At 48.6% G+C, this 17,933-nt stretch overlaps 1 protein-coding gene across 2 annotated transcripts in view; it reads left to right on the top strand.

The window, feature by feature from the left end:
- TNRC6A (trinucleotide repeat containing adaptor 6A) overlaps positions 1 to 13,814 on the top strand; it is a 155,334-nt gene extending 141,520 nt beyond the window's left edge. Inside the window, exons 13-25 of one of the 2 annotated variants that reach the window (XM_040973186.1) lie at positions 305 to 451; positions 606 to 743; positions 1,172 to 1,300; positions 1,673 to 1,750; positions 2,026 to 2,236; positions 2,556 to 2,687; positions 5,755 to 5,913; positions 7,104 to 7,244; positions 7,638 to 7,745; positions 9,105 to 9,326; positions 10,192 to 10,262; positions 11,139 to 11,278; positions 11,681 to 13,814. In XM_040973186.1, coding sequence (XP_040829120.1) covers positions 305 to 451; positions 606 to 743; positions 1,172 to 1,300; positions 1,673 to 1,750; positions 2,026 to 2,236; positions 2,556 to 2,687; positions 5,755 to 5,913; positions 7,104 to 7,244; positions 7,638 to 7,745; positions 9,105 to 9,326; positions 10,192 to 10,262; positions 11,139 to 11,278; positions 11,681 to 12,056 — 2,052 coding nt within the window. In that variant the 3' untranslated portion in view covers positions 12,057 to 13,814. The remainder of the gene's footprint in view (positions 1 to 304; positions 452 to 605; positions 744 to 1,171; positions 1,301 to 1,672; positions 1,751 to 2,025; positions 2,237 to 2,555; positions 2,688 to 5,754; positions 5,914 to 7,103; positions 7,245 to 7,637; positions 7,746 to 9,104; positions 9,327 to 10,191; positions 10,263 to 11,138; positions 11,279 to 11,680) is intronic. The other variant, XM_040973187.1, reaches the window with a different exon arrangement.
- Positions 13,815 to 17,933: the final 4,119 nt, after the last annotated feature.

Raw genomic sequence — 17,933 nt, 5'->3', positions numbered from 1 at the left:
AACAATTTAATATAATGTATAGTGTTATAACCCAGTGCATCCTATTACTAAATTTACAGTTTGTTGTCTTTTTATGTCTCAATTTAGTATAGAAGTTGCATTGAAATTTTCTTCGTAATTCCATAAAATATGTTTGGCTCTTTGTATGTATTCTAAATCCACACTAATCTGATCTCTTCTGTTTTCTACCTGTTTCCTGTTGATGCTGGAATGTCATGTGACTTCTCTTCTGTTCCTGCAATGATTTCTCCCTTCCGCTTGTCTGCTTGGCTGGTGTTGCACATCTTTCTGTCTGTCCAATCAGGATGGCATTGTAGCAGATGAACCCCAAAACATGCAGTTTATGTCCAGTCAAAGCATGAAGCTCCCCCCTTCAAATAGTGCACTACCTAACCAGGCCCTTGGCTCCATAGCAGGGCTGGGTATGCAAAACTTGAATTCTGTTAGACAGGTAAGTCCAGATGTATACTTGAGGCTCTCTGTTGAATGATTTGTACTAGTAATAAGATCTCTTACGTGTAGTTATTGTGTTTTAATCAATAGTACAATTGGTAATGCATCATTGGTCCTTAAAGAACTCATTGTTATAAAACTGTTTTTTGTAGAATGGCAATCCCAGTATGTTTGGTGTTGGAAACACAGCAGCACAACCCCGGGGCATGCAGCAGCCTCCAGCACAACCTCTTAGCTCATCTCAGCCTAATCTCCGTGCTCAAGTGCCTCCTCCATTACTCTCCCCTCAGGTGAGTGTCCATTCTCTACAAGGTTCCCACAAAAGAACGTTGAATAATTTTATATTGGAATGAGATGACTAGTGAGCGTCATAATACTTATTGGGATCTTGTAGATGCACCTGTTACAAAAGAATATGGGGCTGGTGAAGAAAGTGGGTCAAGGGTAATTTAAGCCTAAAAATCTACTGTGTTTTTTTTTTTTCTCTATTAAATGTCTTGGGATGAGGGTAAGAGCCAAACTGACCAGTTTAAGATTAATTCTGTTGTCTTTTACATAAGAAAAGGTGTATGTGAGTGATAGTAAGAGAAAGACTATAATTCCCCCCAATGAATTCTCACAAATTTAATTGCTCTATTGATCATTGTAAACATGTTATGCATGGGGCTGATTTTCAGGTACTTCCATCAACGTGTCTAACTCATCATTGTGTCGTTAGGTTCCAGTTTCATTGCTGAAGTATGCACCAAACAACGGTGGCCTGAATCCGCTCTTTGGCCCTCAGCAGGTAGCCATGCTGAACCAGCTATCCCAACTAAACCAGCTTTCTCAAATCTCCCAGTTACAGGTAGGTAGAATAGTCTTACATAGTGCACAAGTGTGTGCCAGACAGTCACACTAGACTCTGTGGAGAAAGTGCTGCAGTAAATGCAACAGGTCATGACCCCCCCGTGAGGCTTGAAGTGGATGAAGACGGATTGAACAGGCTTGTGGAAGGAGCATTCTGGAGAGGTCCCGGGTTCCAGGGGAGGAGGCCGAGCTGGGTTAAAGCCGGGGCGGGGTGATGAGGAAAAGCTGACCTGTTGAGGGGAAGGCTTAGATCAAACAGAACGCAGACAGAGCGGGGCATGCATCCGGGGCTCCCTGGGCCACAGTCCTGCGAAGCGTCCTCACGGGTCATGGCGTGCTAGTGACAGTCTCTTTGCCCTCTTCTCTGCAGCGATTGTTAGCACAGCAGCAAAGGGCGCAGAGTCAGAGAAGCGTGCCTTCTGGTAACCGGCAGCAGCAAGACCAGCAGGTACAGCAGATCCTGCGCCTGCAGTGCTGGCTTTCTCATTAACCAACTCCATTAGTATCACTTCCATTGTAACAAGAAATGTGCTATGTCCGTTTATCAAAATCTGATAAAATACGGTGTTTGCCAAGCCTTCTATTGGTCTGTGTGGCGTATTAACTGTTTCCTTGTGATGCTTTACCTTCTAACTAAGAAGAAAATGAATGCAAATATACAATGTTGCGTCTGTGTGAAGGCTCTTTTTCCCACAGTTTTCTCCAATGGTTTGTTGTTTGAAGGGTCGACCTCTTAGCGTGCAGCAACAAATGATGCAGCAGTCTCGTCAGCTTGATCCAAACCTGCTGGTGAAACAACAGACTCCGTCGTCACAGCAGCAGTCACTCCATCAACCAGCCATGAAGTCTTTCCTGGACAACGTCATGCCCCACACTACACCTGAGCTGCAAAAAGGGCCATCACCAATAAATGCTTTCAGCAACTTCCCTATAGGTGGGTTCCTCTGGCCAGGGTGCTAAAGGCAGAGTCACAGGGCGGAGGGAGAGAGTTCACTGCTCGAATGGCCACAGCAGCCGGCACTGAGCCGACCCGAGCCCGGGTCCTAAGTGCTTCCCTGTGTCTCCCCTGTGTCTCCCCTGGCCTTCCTTGCCTTCATTACTCGGCCAGGTCAGGTGTGCATTGTGATGGCAGTTTAGGAACATTAAGTAGAATTGAAAACATTAATTATACATGTGTTTCTGGAAAACAGAAGTTATGCCACCAAAAGCAAAAAGGGGATCTCTCTTATAAATAATGCTTCTTTATTTTTAAGGCTTGAACTCAAACTTGAATGTAAATATGGATATGAACAGTATTAAAGAGCCACAGTCACGACTAAGGAAGTGGACGGCAGTGGACAGCATTTCTGTGAACACATCTTTGGATCAAAACTCCAGCAAACATGGTATGCAAAACATGCCTGTGGTTTCATTTTTTTAAAAAAAAAAAAATGTAGAATAGTAATCAAATCTTAGCCTATTTTGGATCTATGTCTCATTTTAGAAAGTATTTTAGGATGGCTGTTTGGCAGTTCAGTTACTGCTCTGCACGCCACCTTAGACAGGTCCACTGCTTGCAGTCCAGCTTCCTGCTCATTGCACAGGAAGAGCAGGTGATGGCTCAGGTAACTGGGCTCTGCCCTCACAGGAGAGAACGACATTGACCTCCTGACTTTGACCTAGCCGAGCCCTGGCTTCCGTAGGTATTTGGGTAGCAAACCAGCAAGTGAAAGAAAATAAAGATTCGTTTTAAAAGTCACGTTCTGTGAATAAAAATAAAAAGTAAACTACCGTATCGTACTGCTCTGCAAAGAGAAATCAGATGATGCATTTTTAAAAAGTACTTCCCTTGGAGCCGGCGTAGTGCTGTGCAGTCTGACCCTGTGCCATTAGTGCCGGCGTCACGTGTGGGTGCTGGTGAGTGTCCTGGCTGCTGCACTTGTAATCCAAGCTCCCTGCTGGGTGCACATTAAAGCAGATGCCCATGTGGGCAGTCTGGAAAGCAGCTCATCTGTGGTCATGGTGCCATTTGCAGGGTGAGCCAGCGTATCGGAAGATGTCATCCTCAAAATAAACCCTTAACAAAACAAACAAAAAAAACTCCCCTTTTGACCATCTAGTATTTGTTTTTTGTTTATTTAGTAAACTTCTATTTAAAAGGTAGAGATTTTCCATGCATAGGTCCATTCCCCAAATGTGCAAAATGTCCAGAGCTGGGAGCCAGGAGCTTCTTCTGGGTCTCCCGTGTGGGTGCAGGTGCCCAGACACTTGTGCCAGCCTCTGTTACTCTTGCAGGCAGATGGAGCCAGATCAGAAATAGAACAGCTGAGATTTGAACTGGCATCCACATTCCAAGCCAGCACTGCAGATGGAGGCTTAGCAAGCTGTGTCACAGTGCCAGCCCCAGTCCAGGTTTTTCCCTAAGTGAATCCATTGTTCCTACGTTCTTACTAACATTTTCTCAGTGTAGTATTAAAAAAATAAACCCTAGTTTTCATTTTTGCCAATTTCTTTCACTTTGACACATTTTCTTTGCATATTTTTTTCCTGTATCACATATCACATGGTTTTAATATTGCCTTCTCAATAGTTAAATTGAAATTTTTTCATTTTAATTTACTTGAAAGAGAGAAAAGAGACAGAAATCTTTCATTCACTCATTGACTCCCCAGGTGGCTGCAGTAGCAGTGGCTCTGGGCCAGGGCCGGGACAGGATCCTAAAGCTCCGTTTTGGTTTCCCAGGCGGCAACACCCCCATCCTTCCAGAATGTACCTTGGCAGGAAGCTAGAATCAGAAACTGAACCAAGACTTGGAACCCAAGCAGTGCAGTATAAAACACGGGTGTCCCACTCGGCATCTTATTTTTTTTTTTTTTAAACATTTAGTTTATTTGGAAAGCATTCCTACAGAGCAAAGGAAAGAGAGATAGCAATCTTCCATCTGCTGGCTCACTCCCTAAGTGGCCGCAACGGCCAGAACTGAGCTGGTCTGAAGCCAGGAGCCAGGAGCTTCTTCCAGGTCTCCCATGCAGATGCAGGGTCCCGAGGCTTTGGGCCGTCCTCTACTGCTTTTGCAAGCCACAAACAGGGAGCTGGATGGGAAGTGGAGCAGCCAGGACACAAACCAGCATTCATAAGGGATCTGGCACTTGCAAGGTGGAGGATCAGCCAGTTGAGCCATAGTGACAGGCTCTCCCCATCCCCCTGCCCCCTTAACAGCATCTTAACTGTTAAGCCAAAGATAGTCTCCTCAAAACTTTTTTAGAAATACTGTTCTCATTTTGCTTCATATTACCCATTCATTCAGGAAGTATGAATTGACTGTCCTGCTCTCCAGAAACTGTACTGGGTGCCTGGAATTTGTGTGTGCATATGTACTTACATTTAAATGTATGTATGTTATGTGAAAATGTGTGTGTGTGTGTTTATATCAAATGATTTGCACTTGAGGAACAAGTTGTTAGCAAAGTAAAGCTTTTGTGCAGTGTGATAAGAGTTATAGAAGATAGTGCTTGGACTGGTGTTGCAGTGTAGTGGGTAAAGCCTCTGATGCCAGCATCCCAAATGGGTGTGAGTTTGTAACCTGGAGAGCAGCGTAAGATGGTCCAGGTGCTTGTGACCTTGCCTGCGAGTGGGGAGACCCAGATGAAGCTCCCAGCTTCCTGGTGCAGCCCAACTCAGCCATTGACAGGTAGAAGAGCTTGGTTTTTTCCTCCCACTGTGTAATTATGACTGTTAATAAGTAAGTTTGCAAATGTATAAATAGTTTCTTAAAAATCAATGCTAATAGTTCAATAATATAAGAAGACATACGCATATCGAGTCAGGAATCAGTCTGAGTAGTATGGGCTTTGTAAATACTCTCAGCTTGGGCTGAATCTTCATGTACCCAGGAGAAGGTGAGGTGTGCACAGTGGAAAGAGGACAGCCCGGGGCATTCTGGGTCCGGGTGCCTCTGGAGGTAGGGCTACAAAGAAGGGCGGTGGAGGTAGATGCTAGAAAATTGGAAACTGTGGGATATAAAGATGTTGAAGAGCTTCAGGATAGGAAGTTATAGGATTGGATTTGTGGGGTTTCTTTTTTAACAAAGATTCCTCTAGCTGTAAATGTGAAGATGGGGTGGGAAGCTTGCTTTATGTAATGCGGAGCCCAGCCAGGTGAGTTGACAGTAACCTGGCCCGGTGGCGTCATTGCCAGGAGCGCTGAAGGAAGCAGAGTGAAGAGGACTTCTGAGTAAGAGAGAGGCAGGAGCCGGGAGAGCCATTTGTGTTCTAAACTGAAGCCTCACTAGTATTTATTTTTACTTGAAAGGCAGATTTACGGAGGCAAGGTCATTCCCAGGATCCTTCAGGGTGGGGTATTGGAATGTCAGGAAGAGTGTCGGCATGCTTATAGACTAACTCTGTCCCTTCCGTGACCCACAGACCTAAATGTGGCCATGTGTTTGCTCATTGCTGCTTCTCTTTTTTTCAGGTGCTATTTCAAGTGGTTTCCGGCTGGAAGAGTCTCCATTTGTTCCCTACGACTTTATGAACAGCAGTACTTCACCAGCCAGTCCTCCAGGTTCAATAGGAGATGGCTGGCCCCGTGCCAAATCGCCTAATGGCTCTAGCAGTGTTAACTGGCCACCAGGTACCATGCCGGCAGCTCTCTCCAGCTGTGATCCATCCTTTCTCTTTTTCTCTCTCTCTCCTCTCAGTCTCCCTTTCTTTCTCTTTCTTTCTTCTTTTTGAGAGGCAGATTCACAGAAGAAACAATTGATCTTTGATCCGTTGATTCACTCCCCAAATGACAGCAGTGGCCGGTTCTCCACGGCGGGTGCAGGGTGCCGAGGCTTTGGGTCACCCCCCACTGCTTTCCCAGGCCACAAGCAGAGAGCTAGATAGGAAGTGGAGCAGCCTGCACACAAATCAGCTCCTGAAACTGTGATTCTAACAAAGCGTTGAGACATCCAGGCTTATTCTCTGTTGATATAATCTAATTCCACGTGGCTGAAAAGAAGCTAGGTTGTATGATAAAGGGAAAATTGACCGTAAAGTCTGCTGAAAGTGAGTGTGCGCCACTGCTGCCCATGTCCTCGCTCCAAGCAGTGACAGCAGGATGAGTCCATTGACCTGTGTGAAGAATCACATAAAAGTCTTCTTTATTTCTTTTCAACCAAACTTGACTTTATTATCAGTTATACTGAAGGATTGCCACAAATGTGTATATAGCCCTCTTTGTCTGACTTTGAGCTGCTGTGGTTTATAATTTATTGTAAAGCACTATAAAATAATGCATATGCCTGCCCCTTAACGAGTGCAGTTTGTACATGTCTGCGGGGAAAGCGGCTGAATTGCACATTCACAGACACAGCCTTGGATATTGCTTTGGGGCAGCAGCGTCCTGTGCGACTTCCCACATGCTCCACTCCCTGCCAGCGCCCCTGAGGCAGCAATCACAGCTCAAGGGCCAAGACCCCTGCCGCCCGCACGGGAGACCCCAGTGCAGTTCCAGTTACCTGGCCTGGTCCAGCCTTGGCCGTGGTAGCCATTTTGGGGGTGAACCAGCAGATAGAAGCGCTCTCCCTCTCCGACACTCTGCCTTTCAAATAATAGCCACACACACAGTACAGAAAGTTTTCCGTTAGGGAAAATGTTAATATTGTTCATAGAGAATAATCTGCACTATAAAGGCTGTATTACCGAACCAACATGTTAAGATTTTAGTGTAAATTGGGAAATATTTAAGAATTGCTACGATTTTGAAATAAATATTCTTGAATGTCTAATAATGGAGTTTTAAATGATTAAGCCTTAAACTTATTTTGTTTCCATTTCCAGAATTTCGCCCTGGTGAACCATGGAAAGGTTATCCAAACATTGACCCCGAAACTGACCCTTACGTCACTCCTGGCAGTGTCATAAACAATCTTTCAATTAATACTGTGCGGGAAGTTGACCACCTCAGGGACAGGAACAGTGGTACGTGGGCATACTGGGGCTATCCTGGGATTGAGAAACCACTAAAGCAGCAGTCAGGGCGCTGTGGAGATGCTGGAGTTGAGGACTGAATAGAAAAACGGGGAGTTGTTTTTCTTTGTGAGACAAAGGGTGGGAGTCAGAGCCGTCATGTGGACCACGCTGGAGAAGGCCTGGCACGCCAGTAATGCCCAGGACAGGGTAGCTGGGATCGGGCATGCTGGAGACCTGACCCGAGCCCAAGGGAATGGCCTAGGCGGGCCTGATGGCTGTGCTTTGGGAGGCAGCAGGAGCTGCCGTGTGCACCAGCCGTGACCAGGGGCCGGCCTGTCCCCTTGTCTTGTTCATACTGCTGCACTCCTGTGCCTTGGCTAAATGGACTCCTCCTCCGTGCAGGGTCATCCTCATCCTTGAACACCACGCTGCCTTCAACTAGTGCCTGGTCATCCATTCGTGCCTCCAACTACAACGTTCCCCTCAGCAGTACAGCACAAAGCACTTCAGGTAGGCCTGACCTGGACCGACCAGGGTCCGTCTTGGGAAGCTTGCTCTGCTCTTTGTATCTAGAGCCTTTCTTTCAGAGAATTAGGTGGCTTTGCGAACCTGCAAAATATCACGTCATTTGTTCCTTTTTATGTTTGTTGTACCTAGCTATCATTGGCCAAAAGAATCAACTCTTGCTTCCCTGAAAGCCATCTCTGCTCCATTGCCGGAGTGGCTTCCAAACACTCCGTAGTGAAGGACCTTGGTTCCTTTTACTTTTATTGTAACTGTAGTTTCTAAAAGGCAACAGACGAGTCTTGGATTGCTAGAAAAGGATTGCGTAGTTATGACAGAGTCAGACTGATGTGGAAGCTCGTAATTACCCACTGCAGACCGCCCTCCTTGTTCTGTTGCAAGGCAGAAGCAGACCCTTGTGGCCGGGCTACTGACCACAGTTAGGATAATGCTGGCCCAACAAGCGCATGCTTCGTAAGCCAGGAAGAAAGAATGGGGAAGTAGGATGGAGGGTTGTCCATCCCTCTCTGTGCCCTGTGTTTCTTAACATTCTCTTTGCTTTGCTTTATTGAGCGCCACCTCTTCAACATGCCCAGCAGCCTGGTTGCTTTTGTTTCTTCTCGTTTTTCCTTTCCCTCCCACCCATCACACACACACACACACACACACACACACACCCACCCACACACACACACACACCCACACACACACACACACACACACACCCACACACACACACCTACCTTGTTTCAAAGTCTGGCAAGCTTAGGAATGACTCCTGGCTCTACATTGGGCCTGTGAACAAATGGCTTCAGCTCTCTGACTCTGCGTAGACTGTACACCAGGGTCAGAGATGGCCAGACCCAGGGCCAGCAGCCTGTGCCTTGCTTGCCAGGGAGAGACAGGCCTTGGTGAACACCTGCTCAGAGTGAGCCCCAGGCTGGGCAGCCCTGCCGTAATTTTTCCTTAAGTAAACACCCAAGTTCACAAATGTGTTCAGTGTCCTAAGTCGCTGTCTTGAGTGGCACAGTTACGATTATTACGGTAAGGGGTTCACACTTGCTGCTGTGACGCAGTTCAAAGCAGTGCTGTAGTTTTGGTTGGAGTATAGCTTTGTGTGCTGGTCTGAGGAGCCCCTGGACCTTCAGACCCTTGCTCACAGGTGCCTGGCCTGCACATGTTGAAGGAAGGTACCGTTTCTTTGGGCTTCTGGTTTTCCTTCTTTGGCAGTTAGTTTGATGTGGAGTTTTTAATAGTTTTGTTTGTTAGCTTGGTTCACTTTTCATTGGGGGGGGGGGCTGTTCCTATCATGGAAAGTTCTCCTGTGTAAATAATATTCCTCTTTTTTTTTTTTTTTTTGAGTAGCCAGAAATAGTGATTCCAAATTGACGTGGTCTCCTGGTTCAGTTACAAACACCTCTCTGGCTCATGAGCTGTGGAAAGTCCCTTTGCCACCTAAAAACATCACTGCTCCGTCCCGCCCACCACCGGGACTGACTGGTCAGAAGCCGCCCTTGTCTACGTGGGATAATTCTCCCCTTCGTGTAGGTGGAGGATGGGGAAATTCTGACGCCAGATACACCCCAGGTAAAGGGGGAGGTGATTTCATGGGAGGAGGGTGAGTGTGTGTGTGTGTGTGTGTGTGTGTGTGTGTGTGTGTGTGTGGGGTGCACGCTGAACGCGCGCCAGTCCAGGTCTCCTGTGACAGAGAGACCTGTTATCTTGGCTCCACCAAATGACAACGGAAATATACAGTTCCCAATGCCCACTGTCTTCAGTAGTTTCCAGGTCTTTGAAGAGTCTGAGCCGGATTTATGATTAGGTCAGAGCATTTGCCAGAAGCCACATTGCTGTCTGTCAGCGATTGAATTAGTGGATTGTGGGTCTCCTTTCCAGAGCTGTGTAAGTGCGCAGTAACTTCATGGTGCTGACAGCCTGCACCCCAAGACTCGACTCTGTGGGGCAGAAGCCACTGTTGGCACAGCTGGGGCAGATGGGAACAACCCAGCCAGCCCTTGGAGACTGTGTGTGCGCTGATAGCTTGGCCCAGGTGTAGGGGTGCTGTTTAAACAGAGGTGCTGCTGGGGAGAGTGGGCCCTGGTGCCAGAGCTGAGCCCGCCCCTTCCAGCTTCACAGCACACAGGTGCACACAACAGACCTGTACAGGTGTCTGTCAGACCTCAGGGCCCAAAGCAGCCTCTCACTGCTGCCACTTGGAACTCCCCAAGATCTGCTGCAAAGCCACTGTGCCAGGAGCAGATGCCTGGTGGAGACTGGAATGAGCACTCTGTCTGGACCAAGGAGGAAAACGTCCCCTGTGAAGTGCAGGGCAGCAGGTGGAGGAGGTGGGCGGGTGGCAGTGGTTCTCACAGGTGTACCGTGGAGCTGGCTGTGCTGCGCTTGTCCTGCTGCAGTCCTGGGAAATTGACTTGTGTTGTTCTTCCTTGTTTAGGTTCCAGCTGGGGTGAGAGCAGCTCAGGGAGAATAACAAATTGGCTTGTTCTAAAAAACCTTACACCTCAGGTGAGGACTCCGGGGAGGGTGGGAACAGGGGCTTCCAGTCTGTGTAAGACTGGGGCCCTTGAGTGGCACTCAAGAAGGGACAGAGGAGTGATCAAGCACTGGTGTGGATAACACAGAGCTCTTGTGCTGAGGTGTGCGTGAAGGCCAGCCTGGAATCCAGGTCCTGGCCCCGTAGGGCTGGGATCTGGAGACCAGCGTCGTCTCACAAGGGCCTTTAGGTAATTGTGGCTTGGGCTACATTTTAAGGAAGCCTGGTCTGTTCTTTATTACTTATTATTATTATTATTATTATTATTATTATTATTATTATTATTATTAGGTTTTGTTTGTTTGTTTGTTTTTGCCTATTTGAAAGGGAAAGCCAGATCTTCCCAAATGCCCACAACAACCAGAACTGAGCCAGGCCAAATCCAGGAGCCCAGGACTCCTGTGTGGGTGACGGGGATCTAATATCTCGAGCCGTCACCTGCTGCCGTCTATCCCAGGCCATGCACTGGCAGCAAGGACCTGTTCTCCTCTGTTGAGTGCCCCAGGCAGGAACCTGACCACTGCCTCAGACACTCTCACCTCTGCTCCTTGAAGTGAGAGTGTTTCCATGGGCCCTGGAGGTTGAATTTTCATTAAAGGCCTACCTCCCTCTTCACAAGGGAGCCACAGCAGAGGCTGACTAAGGGATGGAGGTCTTGGGGGTGTGGGGTGTGCCGGAGCCCAGTGGCCCAGAGGTACAGCGCTGGGACCAGAGCAGGCGAAGGGCCGCTGGCTCCCATGCGAGCAGCGAGTGCCACCGAAGAACAGAGCCGGGAGCAGAGGGGCAGCCGGGGCAGCTTGCCCAGCTGGTCCTCAGGCCGACTCCTGGCCATCCCCACTCTCTCCTAGATTGATGGCTCAACTCTGCGTACCCTGTGCATGCAGCATGGCCCACTGATCACATTCCACCTGAACCTCCCACATGGAAATGCCCTGGTCCGTTACAGTTCAAAGGAAGAGGTAGTGAAGGCACAAAAGTCTCTGCACATGTAAGTTGACCATCCCGCCTGCCTTTGGGACGGGTTAGGGGAGACGTGCGTGTGCACGCGCGGCCCGGGGAATCTGACAACAGCTGCTCGCTGGGCACTGGAGACCCATCTCCTTGCTCTCGGAGGAAATCAGCCCTGGTCGCAGTGGCTCCCTGCGTGCCCTTCCTGTGCTGCCAGGGCATCAGCTGTCCGCACCTCGCTGGCACTCTGGCCGAGTTTTAACTTTGGGCTCAACCTGGGAGAGCTGTGGACAGCCAGGCCATGCGCCACGCAGCCCCAGAGCTGCCGACGCGCCCTCAAGCTGTTGGGTCGCTGACAGCCTGGGCCCTGGCGCTGCCGTCGCCGTGCGCTCTGCAGCCCCCTGTGCCCTCACCCTCACGTGGCTGTACCTCTCTCCTCTAGGTGTGTACTGGGGAACACGACTATTCTTGCTGAGTTTGCCAGTGAAGAGGAGATCAGTCGTTTCTTTGCACAAAGTCAGTCTCTGACCCCTTCTCCTGGCTGGCAGTCTCTCGGGTCCAGCCAGAGCCGGCTGGGCTCCCTCGACTGTTCCCACTCCTTCTCCAGCCGGACCGATCTCAATCACTGGAATGGTGCTGGGCTGTCGGGAACTAACTGTGGAGACCTTCACGGCACTTCACTCTGGGGGACCCCCCATTATTCCACAAGCCTGTGGGGTCCTCCAAGCAGCAGCGACCCCCGAGGAATTAGCAGCCCATCCCCCATTAATGCTTTTCTTTCTGTTGACCACCTGGGTGGGGGTGGAGAGTCCATGTAAGGTGTAGATGTAGACTCAAACTGTGACCTCAAGACGCGCAAGAAAGGAGCACTAAAAAGTTGGGCTCGCCGCCTGCAGCCAGGGGCCACCTGTGGGAACAGCTATTCTCTGCACATTTTCCACTTTGTTTTCCCCAAAACATATCAGTTTGAATACTTGAATCATGCAGGCCAATATTATAATGTGAAAAGGTATCTATCTATTTACACTCCCAAATAGCGCCATACCTTCTAAGCCGTATCGGATGAGCTCACTTGTGTGTATCCATCATGTTGAAGCCTTCGCGTTCTTTCTTTCTCCTCTCCCTCCTCCTCTCCTCACCACCGCCCCCGCCCCCCTTTCTTCTTCTTTCTGTGACCTTTTTCAGTTTCTTTGCAAAACCGTGTTTTGGGCTGGTAATGTATGAGCTTTTACCTTTGCACTGAATGATGTTCTGTCCGTCTAATCGGCAATATGGGGGGGCAGCTGTTCCGGTGTAAATGTTTACTCAAGGACGTCCTTCAGAGGTGTGTGCTCTCTATGCCTTGACGTCGCCTACCTTCTTGTGCTATCGTGGAGTTTAAAAGATCAAGTTATGATACTGACTTAGGATTTATTAATGAAAGTGTTGCACCAGTTTTTTTTTTTTTTTCTCATGTAAAACTAAAGAATTTTCGCTCTGCAGTTTGAAAAACTGTGGCCACAGCTGTGACTCGCAGCCCACCTGCCACCCAGGACGGGCCCTGCACTTTGAATAGGCTTTTCCATTTTGTTTTGAAGGTTCCCACGGTGAATCTTCTTGTTTACAGATTTTTTTGTTTGTTTTTGAGAAGAAGAAAAATGTTTACTCTTCCATCATTTAAAAAAATTTTAAAAGACAAAAAAAAAAAATGGAGGATGATTTAAAAGATGCTTTCTATCTCTGGGACAAAAGGAGCAGCATTTGGCCATGTTCTTTTGTTTTCTATTCCTGTCCTGAATCAAAGAGCGTGGTTCTCAGGAAAACCAGTTCCCCAGTTAAAAAAAATAAATAAATAAAAAGACAAAAAAAAAAAAAACCCCTCCTTGTAGTTTCTTATAGGAAAAAAAAAAAGAAAACCCCAACTTTTAGCACTGATACTACATAGAGCTCTGTTAAAGAATTTTCTCTGCCAAAAAAAAAAAAAAGACAAAAAAAAAGCCAGGAAAAAAAAAAAAAAAACGCTTAAAGCTGGAGTTGGACATCCCGCTTTCCGATGCTGTCTTTTTATTAGTGAGTGATGATGGTTTGCTGATAATCGGTAGATGATCATTTTTGTAACCCCATCAAGTGGCTCTCTGTTTCTGCTCTCGTGACTGTGTTCCTGTCTAACTGTTGTTCCTTAAAGCCGAAATCAGTAACTATGCATACTGTAACCAAGGCATTGGGCTTACAGAGTTGTTTGTTGTATAAAGAAAATTTTAAATGTTGTTGCAAAACTAACGAGTTACACCATTTTTAAATTTCTCCCCCCACCCCCCACCCCCCCGCCGCCCAGCCCCTTTTTTGCCCACAAATGGTATTATAATGCTTGCTTAGTCAAAGAAGAGAGACTAAACAAGGGTAAAAGTTTTAACAGTACACAATTTGCCATCATTTCATTGCCTTGATTCTAACTGTTTGTGTCCTAAGATGCAAAAGAAGTCAGTGGCTTTTAACTGTTTACAAATAGAATGTGATTGTAAAATGTACAGTTTGGTTGTGTTTGAATTATGAAATTTCTTCAGATATAATAAACCATGACTTTTTTGGCTGCTCAACATTAATTGTCTCTTTTTTGTGAATTTATTTGTAGGCTCTTTTTTATAATGAAAGTTTCAAAGTTGCTATATGTATGAGGGTTCTCATAGAGCAACCGATTTAAAAAAAAAAAAAATCTAAGCAAATATTTGAACCTTTTATCTGAACTTCTCCACCATTTCACCCTGAAACAATGTGAGAAAAAATGGGAAACTGTAGCTTGCTCCTCCCTACCCTCTGAGCATCTCTAGCATCTGGTTGCTCAAAACTCTCCTGTGACTCCATCTTCCCCACCGTCTGTGCCCATCTCAAGCCTCAGCAAGAGACCATTTGGAACATGAAGCTTAATGACTTGACAGTGTACTAGTGTTAAACTCTCATACCTCTGTTACGACACGCGGAATGCCACAGCCTGGACTGGCCTTCTTCCCCCCGCGGCCCTCGCCTCTCACCGCAGAGGCTCCCGGGTCACCCAACCTGTGTGTGTACTTCAGTGTATGGCTTCAGATCACGCCCCAACTGGCCAGGTGTAAGCTAATGTTGTTGGACACCTTCACTCATAGAAGCAAAATGTTGTTCAATGCATACAATGTATATTGACTTCCATACTGGTTTTTCCAAAAACCAAAGGTAGCTTTGAAAAACCATGTCTGGAGATGTTTGGAACGTTAAGCTTGATCGACCTTTTGGGGCTTCGAGTAGTATATAATTGACTTCATGACTGCGTTAATTGTATTGTTAAAAGTGTTTGGGAGTTTTTTGCGCTTGTTACGTGGAAATAAAAGGTGTTTGATTAAAAAAAAAAAAAACTTTTTTGAAGTGGTTTTGATTTTTGCCTGCTCCTCTCGGCATGCTCTGGTAGCTCCAGACCCTGAGTGACCATCCCTGCAGGAGACTTCCTGAACGTGTCTCAGGGCCAGCGCCTGCAGCAGAACCCTGTGACAGTCCCGGCTTCAAGGCCCACCCCACTGAACTCCCCGCCTCCGGCCTGCCAGCGTCCACCCTCCCTACCTTCTGGAGTCCACTGCTACCTTCCAGAGTGGGCATCTGCCCTCTCCCTGTGTGAGCCTTCAGGAAGCAGGCAGGACTAGCAGGGCTTACTTCTTACTAGGTGGGCCCACACATCCTCCTGTGTCAGCACCCGGGTGTGTGTGAGTCCCACCTCTGCTTCCTCTGAGTGCACAGCCCAGCAGGCTGCAGGGGAGGCTGCCAGAGCTTGGGTCCTTGCCACACACACACACACTCAGGTGGAGTTGCTGACTCCTAGTTTTGTCCTGGCTCCAGGCAGGCATTCGGGAAGTGAACCAGCAGGTGGGAGCTCCCAGCCTCCGATACTGCATGATCCATCGCATCAGAGGGCGGTTGCTAAACAACTGCTGGAAGGGGTAATAGCCGTCGACATTTAAGGACAGAAAATGGTGGAGCCGTGTGTCTGTTTGCCCAGGTGATGAACCCAGGAGTGATGCCAAGGTTGAGGGGAGGTCCATTCCAGGTTAAAGTGATGGGGAAGAAGGTGCTCTTAGCATCGGGACTGAGGGAAGCCAGCGGACGCCGAGCAAGTTGGCTTAGCTGAAGACATCTTTTCCCTGTCTGCTCATAAGAAGCGGGGCCCCTGAACAAGAGGCAGCTGCAACGCTGACAGCCCCTTGCCTTATAATCGCCAAGATCCCATACAGGTGCCAGGTTTGTGTCCTGGCTGCTCCACTCCCCACTCAGCTCCCTGCTTGTGGCCTGGAAAAGCAGTCGAGGACGGCCCAAGGCCTTGTTACCCTGCACCCGCGTGGGAGACCTGGCAGAAGCTCCTGCTCCTGGCTCTGGGTCGGCTCAGCTATGGCCGTTGCAGCCACTTAGGGAGTGAACCAGCGGATGGAACTTCTGTCTCCTCTGGAAATCTAGCTTTCCAATGAAAAACAAATTTTAAGAAGAAAGGCAGAGACGCACTGTCAGCACTGAGCCAGTCCGAAGCCAGGAGCTTAGAGCTCCATCCAGGGCCTCGAGCGCTGAATGGCAAGCATAGCAGCTGGGACTTGGTGCTCCAGTGGCAGCTTAACCCACAGATCCACAACACCAGCTCTGAGACAGAGAGCAACACTCTTCCATCACAGCAGCCAGGAGAGCTGAACTCCCTCAGGGTCTTACCAGTGTATGGCAGGGCCCCAGGTCCCAGAGCCCTCATCTCTTCTCCCTTCCAGAGTGCCCACTAGCAAGAAGCTGGAATTGCAAAGGGAGCCAGGACTCAGATATGGTGTGTGGGGGTCCTAGGTGGGATCTTCCCTGCTGTGGCCAGTGCCTGCCCCAGTTCAGCCACTTAGGGAGTGAAATTCACATACCCTGGCTGCATGAGCAAGCCGCTTCACCAGGTGACACGAGGGTGTGTCTGCACTGAGAGCCACTGCTGTCCACTGCCCCTTACACTCGGCCCTCCGCTGCCGGACAGGGCCAGCCACTGGCGACTGGCCGTGTGTGCAGCACACTTGGCTGTCAGCTACACTGAGTGTAAAAGCCCAAGAGAGCCAGGGCTCTGTGTGGTGTTGTTCCTAGGATAGCCTGGAGCATGCGCACAGTGGGGAAGATGGATCCGTGATTGGGGATGAGGCTGGGGTTGGTCTGGTGATGGCACTAGGGACCCTTTGAGGGGGAGACAGATGTCACTGTGTGATGATGCTGTCACAGGGACGTGCATGTGGCTGAAATGCACTGGGCACTGTTCGTGTGGATTGCTGTGCTTCCATGTGATCAACTAAAACTAACAAAAAGCCCAGCAGGAATCTTCCCTGGCCTGGTCTTGCACTGCAGTACTTGAAGTGTGCTGGCACAGGCGGGCATGGGCATGGCAGTTACGGTGTCAGAGTGGTTGAGTCCTGGTTCCACTTCTAGTCCCAGCTTCCTGCTAATGCAGTAACGGTTCAAGGACTTGGGGTCCTACCATCCAGGTGGGAGATCTGGCTTGAGTCCCTGGCTCCCGACTCTGGCCCTGCCCAGCCATGACTGTTGTGGCTATGTGAGGAGCAAATCTCCAAATGGGAGATTTCTCTCTCTCTCTCTATTTTTTTTTCATTGTCTTATTCTCTGCCTTTAAAATAAATTTAATTAATTAAATTTGAAAATTATCTAGGATCTGGTGACTAAATCCTCACCTTGCGTGCACCAGGATCCTATATGGGTGTTGGCTCATATCCCGGCTGCCCCACTTCCCATCCAGCTCCCTGCTTGTGGCCTGGAAAAGCAGTCGAGGATGGCCCAAAGCCTTGGGACCCTGCACCTGCGTGGGAGACCTGGAAGAAGCTCCTGGCTCCTGATTTCAGATTGGCTCATCTCTGGCCAGTGTGGCTGCTTGGGGAAAAAACCAGCAAGTGGATGGAAGATTTTTTTTCTCTGGCTCTCCTTCTCTCTGTAACTCTGATCTGCTTTTCCAGTAAAAAATAAATAAATAAAATGATAGCTTTTTAAAAATCGCTTCACTCACGCAACCATTGCAGCAAGCTCTAGTGGCCAGCACCCCACTCACCCTGGTGGGCATTCATGCCTTGCACCTACTGACCTGTAAGTGGAGAAAGCAACCGCTAGGGGGCACACCATTTTTCTGGAGGAGCATTGAGAAGTAAGATCCCTAAGGAGGGAGATTAGCCGGCCTCCCCACAGGATCCCACTTAAATATTAAAGCCAAAAACTTTTCCAAACAGACTACAGAGAGACATGGTTATAAGTAGGCAAAGAACAGCGACCCCAGATCTTCAATCTGACAGCCTTGGCTGCAGGGAGTGGCAGACTCTGAAGTCCTTTAACGGGTCTCACATGCACCCAGTGACCCAGGAAATCGGATTTGGACGACTGGGTGTGGCTTCTGATGGGAGGGCCACTCGTTGGGGTTATTCTAGGACCACCAGCTGGGGCAGAGACCCAGAAGAGAAGCAGCTTCAAATACAGAGAACGGAAGGTAGTGTGGAAGACCAGCAGTTGAAGTCATAGCCTGGGACACCTGCCTCCCCTGTGAGCACCAGTTCAAATCCTGGCTGTTCCATTTCCTATCCAGCTCCCTACCAATGGCCTGGGAAAGCAACGCAGGATGGCTCAGGTCCTTGGGCCCTTGACACCTGCAGAGGAGGTGCTGGCTCCTGGCTCCTGGCTCCTGGTCTCCC

Source organism: Ochotona curzoniae, unplaced genomic scaffold (assembly GCF_017591425.1).
Source record: "Ochotona curzoniae isolate NIBS_2020 unplaced genomic scaffold, NIBS_Ocur_1.0 contig_2321, whole genome shotgun sequence".
Taxonomy (NCBI): Eukaryota; Metazoa; Chordata; class Mammalia; order Lagomorpha; family Ochotonidae; genus Ochotona; species Ochotona curzoniae.
Note: the sequence above shows the minus strand (reverse complement) of the source record. Positions and strands in the feature narration are given on the sequence as shown.